The following is a 6,856-nucleotide window of genomic DNA, read 5'->3' on the forward strand; positions in this document are numbered from 1 at the left end:
AAAATATATTATAATAAGTCTACGATGTAAATGAAAATTATAATTTATAAAATTTGATATAAAAATAAATGAGATTTTATTGACATAGTATAATAAAAATGTTTAAACTCATAATGTTTGTGTTCAAATTTTATTAGCTTTTTAATATAAGACGTAAAAAAGATAAAATATTCTCAAAATAATATAATTTATTTTGTAAATCAATACTATTTTAGTGGAAGAGATTAAATTTGCAATATTTAAAATGCCATATAGAACAATGGCAGCATATATATATATTTGATTTTGAAAATGTTGGACAGCCGAACCTAGAGATTTCCCAGGTGGAATGCTTGTGGCAACAATGTCTTAGGGCCAGTTCTTCATTGCTTTTGAAAAGTGCTTTTGAAAAGTGCTGTGGAAAAATGTATTTGAGAAGTACTTTTGAGAAGTGCTTTGGAAAAATTTAAGTGTTTGATATTGCTGTCAAAAAGTGCTTTTAAAAAATGTCTATTTTAAACATGATATTATAAAGTAACAAATATGTATTTAAATAATGTTCAAATTAGTTAATATTATGATATTTTAGTAAAATTATAAAAAATAATTTATTATAACTTATTGTTAATATTTTAATATATAATATTAATTTTAAATATTTCTAAGTAATTAATGTTAGTTATTTATTAAATTTAATTAGAATATATAAACTATATTTAAATATTTAAATATAATAATTAAATATTTGTAATTAGATATTGACACAATTGTATTATTTTAAAAATATTTTTATTTTTAATTAGTGCTTTTAACACATTTGTAAAACTCATATTAAATAACCAAAAAAGCGAACACAAAATAATAGCATCAAACACATTTTAAGTCAAAAAGTAAGGTTAAAAAGGTAATATAATAGCCAAAAGTGCTTTTTGGCTGAAAAAGTTAAAATTTACTGCTTTTTCATCTCTAAAAAAACTCATCTCAAAAGTTAAAAAAATTGCCCCAATGATATGTGTTCTTCATTGCTTTTAAGAAAAAAACACTTTTTTTTAAAAAAAATTCATCCCAAAAGCAATGGAGAACACACCCTTAGTGGCCTTATGTTAGTGTTTACATTCCGATACTTAAGTGAGTAAAAAGATCCGTCCTTTGATCTTCTTCCTCCATTACAAATCCTCTTGGAAACAATTACATTGAATACACAGGTATGGAAAAGGGTACAACCCGGATTAAGACGAAACGCGAAGTTCGTTAGCCACTCATATTCATTTATAGAAAGCACAAGAAAACATTTTAATGGAACCAACCAATGACATTGTTACAGCTTCAAAACTAGAATCGTTACATCCTTACAAGTTTCCAGGATATGAAATGATAATTATTATGTTCTACCAACTTTCTATGACGTGCTCTCACTCTTGCAACTTCCATTCTCACGTGTTTGAAGTTGATTTGTTGCAGAAAATGCAAAAGACTTTCCAGTTTCCACCAAGGTAGGTCTTTTACTTTAAACAAAGATCATCACAAGATGTTTTTGATCAGTTAACGTGCAGTGCAACATTATGACTCAGAAAAAGCTAATCTTGGTGCATTTCCATGGTGTACCGACATTTTTCTGCACTCAAATTAATAGGCTGAGAACTCTACTCAACAAATATCTACTTTTTAAGTTTCCAAAAATGAAAACTAGCAGCAATACCAAAAATGATCCCAACAAGAGACCACTTAAAATAGACACCATCATAAAACATAACTGTACTTCAAATGGTTTCTCCAAATTCATCCTGCTGGGCCTGGCTGCTGCTTCAAATATGGGAAATGGAATTAAAATTCTCCCATCTCTTCTTAATATTAAATATTTACAAATAAGACCGTAGTTTTGGAGGCTTGTAATGAATTCGGATATCTCATAGATAAACTACTTACACAAGCATTTAAACTAAGAACCAAAAGGTGTTAAAAGAGTGTTCCATAACAAAGTGAAAGATGATCATATATCACAAACTCCAAAGATTGTCTTTTTCTTTTTGGTCATCACAATTCCACCTTTTTCAGTTAGTATCGGTTGATAGGCTGTGTCTGATCCATCACAGCCATCCTCTCTGAAACATCGGCTAACGATTTCAGGTTACATCGGATCAAAGCTTCCACGAAGTAACAAGTTTCGTCCGTGGTGTTCCCTTCCGGCACATCCACGACGAACGATTCGATCACCATTGTACCTGGCCTTCCTTCAATTACCTCGGGATGCACCGTCATGATCGAAGAATAATTCTGCAGTCAACAAAATGAGTACCGTGACACAGAAAACAAGTGTTAAGGAAGAAAGAAATGTTAGTATTTTGTACCCTGAGACGGTGGTCGCCGCCGACGATTTTGATGCCTAAAATGTGTTCTTCGTCATCGAGAAGTACCAACCGTTCGGTGCTGGTGGTGGCCGGAAGTCCGGACTTGACGTTGACCTCTCTAACACTGCCGATCCCGAGGTCCCCTTTCATTATACACCTGCTGACGAAGGGCTTGTACTTTTGAGGCTGGTCAAATCGCCTTACCAATGACCATACCTATCCATGGTTAAAGAAAACAGAAACAGAACAACAAACCCATCGTTAAAATCAGACTTTTACGAACCAACGAGTTAACAGAAATTCATAATCTTGGCTAAAATAGTCTGGGTTCTTTTTTTTTTTTCTTTTTTATCCGTGAAAAAAATAGAATAAGGCAGAGATAATACATCATACTAGTAGGTTTACTTTTCTTTTTTCTTTTTTTTTTTTGGGGGGTTAAATTTCGACCAAGAACACAGATTTGATTTGATTTTGGGTAACAAACCAAAGAGAATAGATTTGGGTTTCAGCAGATCCATAGGAGAGTAGAAAGAAAAACGTGTCAACGGCCTAAACGGCGGCGAGAAAAACGAACAAAATGGGGAAAAGGGGGGAAATTATAGAGGAGTCTCAAACTGAGGAACTTACGAGATGAACAGGAGCTTTGATGTGTTTAACAAGAGCAGAGGTGCACTGGTCGTCTCTGATGTTGTGCCTGTGATGTCTCTGTATGTACTGGGATTCCATCATACTGTGAGCATCATCACCGTTCATTTCTTCTACCTTTTGTCCCAAACTGATATATAAGGATAAAAACGAGTTGTGTTGTTTGCCTCTGTAAACAAATCAGAAGGTGAAAAATTAGAGGAGAGTAGCAAGAGAGAAGAAAAGCAAGAGACTTGGTGAGGATGTTAACAAAGGGAAGGGGGCCTTACTCTTTAGCCTTTTGCTTTTGGTTTAGGTTTTAGGCATTTGGTTGGGACCAGGCTCAGCCTCTTACTTTCCGTAATTAAATTAAGGTTTTTCTCTTTTCCTTCACTTGTCTATACCCTGTTACCTCTCCATTTTTGTAAAATAGCAAATATTTTGAGATACTTTTCTTATTTTATATTTAAATACATGTTAAAAATCATAAAAATAGAAATAAAAACATAAAAGATTTATATCAATTTTAGTAAATTTATTATATAATTAATTCACGTGAATGTTCCTTAATCTAGCATCATACACAAACATTTAATATCTTTTAACGTGACAGCTATTTTCTATTTTCGTACTTGGATAGTTTCATTGATCGACATATCAAAATCTTTTAAATTAAATTAACGTGAACTCCATTTTGAGAAATAAATAAATAAATAATTCTTATTATAAAAAATATTTCACAACCATTAAAAAATTAAAGTAATTAATTAAAATTTAAATATTTAAATATTTTACTATTATAATATTAGGGTAATTTATTAAAAAAGCCCATTTCAAAAGTATTTACGAAATAGGCCAATTTTTTATTATTTACCGAAAATGTCTGAATTTCAAAGCGCTTCACGTCGGTCAAGAAATCGGGGATGTGTCAATAAAACGCAGCGTCCTTGGGGGAGCATTTTGCCTCTTTTTTTAAGGTTAGATTTTTTGTGCTTGATTTGGGGTTTTAGGGTTTAAAGTTGGGGTTTTAAGGTTAATTAAATAAGGGGTTTATGGTTAATTAATTAAATTAACTATTAATTTTAAAAAATCAATTAAATTAGGGTTTAGGGTTTTAGGATTAATTAATTAAATTAGAGTTTAAGGTTTTAAGGTTTAGGGTTTTATTTTGTTTATGGATGCACTATCAGCAAAATAACTAAAAAAAGCTTCCACGTGGACATTCTTTTGCTACAGTAGTATGTGAAAAAATAATTTTGATAAGATGTTTCTGAACAAATAGTGTCCAAAACGCTTCAAGCAGGATGCACTGTTAGCAAAATTATTGAAAAAAACTCCCACGTGGACGCTCTTTTGCTATAGTAGTATATGGAAAAATAATTTTGAGAAGACGTTTTTGAACAAATGGTGTCCAAAATGCTTCAAGCATGATGCACTGTCAGCAAAATTACTGAAAAAAGCTCACATGTGGACGCTCTTTTGCTACAGTAGTTCCTATTTGGCCTTAGACTATAAATAAGTCAAATTTCATTCTTAGGTTGTATAAGTTACAGCAAGAGAAATTGAGGCTAAAGTAGAATAGAAACTGAAGATGAGTGAACGTATTAGTGTTGTTATTTACTATGATGTGAGGTCCGTGACACGGAGAACGGCGTTGTTTTTTTATCGAAGAGCATAACACGACTGTTTTTAACCAGGACATAGATTTGACAGAACTTCGTAAAAGAATTAGGCGTAAAATCTTCGGAACGACGCCAATGAAAGTTTTGTCTATTAAGTATCGATTTTGTGCTTCGGTTGATCCCGTGAGATATGACTCATTCGACATCAAAGGTCCTCGTAGCTTGGAGGCAATAGTGCAGACTCATATTGCTAGTGAATCACCCTATCTTGAGTTATATGTACAATTTTCATCACCAAATGATGTATTTGAGACTTCAACATCTACTGTTGTTCGAAAGGAATACACGACCCATGCCTGACACTCTGTTAATGGGTGGCAAAACACGAAAGCGCCCGTGTTTGGTAGTAGTATGGAATACACAACCCCTGCATGACACTCTGTTGGTGGATGGGACATGCACCTTGGTGGGTCGATGTTTGATACTGGAAATACGTACTGGGGAATGACATCAACTTTTAGTGGTTGGCAATCCACATCTGATTGGGGATGTTATGAAACGTCCACAAGAAGGGATGATGTACTCCCTACGACATCCACCAGCTAGGGGACCTCTTTCGTTGCAAATGATGGTAGGTCAGATAATGAGTCCGATATGGATCCACCTTAATAGCTCGGCCCCGATGGTGCAGAAGTTGCATTATTTTCTGAACCGGAGTCTGTTCCAACCATACCTGAAGATGTTAAAGGGGGTTCAAATGAAGAATAAGAAGATTCGCAATTCAGGGCGTACTCGCCTCCAGCCCACATGCATAATGTCGATCTATTTCAAGATGATACTTTGGAGTTTTCAGATCTACCACACAGAAGTAATAACCATACAAGTTCGTCATTAGATTCGGTTCAATTGGAAGTTTGTAAGGAGTTTTCCAATAAGGATAGTTTTCTTGGCATATTGAAACAATATAACATCATGAACGGGGTTAACTAAAACATGGTTAAATCTAAATACGATAAGTTTGAGGCCAAGTTTGCAACGCAAGACGATACATGTTCATAGAAAATCATGGACTCATTGAGGAAAAGGACAGGCTTGTGGGAGATAAAAAAGTACAAAGGTTCACATACATGTGTTGGCAGTACAGTATCATTAAGTGTTTAGGGTTTTTAAATAATACTGTTATTACGTAATGTTGTATTATTTAACGTACTTCATTGATAGGTGTTTCACAAGATCATCCCAAGATTGATTCAGATATGTTAGCTAGCTTAATACTACCAACAGTGAAGAAGGATCTAAGGACTTCAGTGCCGGTCTTAATTGCCAATATTCATAGCCAATTGAGGTATACGCCTTCTTACCGCAAGGTTTGGATAGCTAAGTAGCAGGCGTTGGAAAAGATGCATGGTAAATGGGATGCTTCATATAAGAAAGTGTGGCAGTGGTGTCAGGTGCTGGAGAGATTTGTCCCAGGTTGCATAACAGACCTTGAAACGACACCTGCGTACTACAACGACCGATTACTCCGTGGATACCAAGTGTTCAAGCGTCTGTTCTGGAGCTTTAAGCAATGCCGGGACGCATTTCTATACTACAAGCCATTGGTACAAATTAATGGTACCTTTATGTATGGTAGATATACTCATCGATTATTTTTAGCTGTGGCACAGGATGGTAGTGGGAGAATCCTTCCAATTGCGTTTGCAATAACATCTGGGGAGTCAGCTAATGACTGGGATTTCTTTCTTTCTAGGTTAAGGAGGCATGTCTGCCCCCAACCTGATATCTACATTATATCGAATCGGGGCACTAGAATATTAGCCATAGTTGAGCGACAGGGAAGCCAATGACATCGCACACACCATCAGTATTGCCTAAGGCACGTTGCGTCTAACTACTACAGACAATATCGATCTACAACTGAACGATGGCAAGTGACCAATATGGGTATTTAATCTCTATTAATATAATTTTGTTTGTAATATTCAATTTATTCTGAATGGAAGAGTGGTATGTAATTTTCACTATCAACTTATATTGGCAGGGTATGAGATAAGTAAGGACCGATTTCATGAGATGTTAGTAGTTTTGAGTTCAGTTAACGAAGAAGGTGCAGACTACCTCTGTAACATACCTATCGAACAGTGGACATAAGCATACGACGTCGGCCTACGAGAGACTGAATGCATAAATTCTGTTATAAAAAGAACACTCATTTGCCAATAACATCGATTGTGCGAGAGATATATTTTTGTTTAGCGACGCTATTTCCAAAGCGAGCTG

At 34.6% G+C, this 6,856-nt stretch overlaps 1 protein-coding gene across 1 annotated transcript; it reads right to left on the reverse strand.

The window, feature by feature from the left end:
- Window positions 1-1,780: 1,780 nt before the first annotated feature.
- LOC108467975 (abscisic acid receptor PYL9-like) lies at window positions 1,781-3,376 on the reverse strand. The gene is made up of 4 exons (XM_017768813.2): window positions 3,242-3,376; window positions 2,955-3,141; window positions 2,328-2,543; window positions 1,781-2,253 (listed from the first exon to the last, which is right to left on the reverse strand). Exons 2-4 carry the CDS (start codon window positions 3,078-3,080, stop codon window positions 2,035-2,037), a joined length of 561 nt encoding a protein of 186 aa, XP_017624302.1. The 5' UTR covers window positions 3,081-3,141; window positions 3,242-3,376; the 3' UTR covers window positions 1,781-2,034.
- Between the last annotated feature and the right edge of the window lie 3,480 nt (window positions 3,377-6,856).

Source organism: Gossypium arboreum, chromosome 8 (assembly GCF_025698485.1).
Source record: "Gossypium arboreum isolate Shixiya-1 chromosome 8, ASM2569848v2, whole genome shotgun sequence".
Taxonomy (NCBI): Eukaryota; Viridiplantae; Streptophyta; class Magnoliopsida; order Malvales; family Malvaceae; genus Gossypium; species Gossypium arboreum.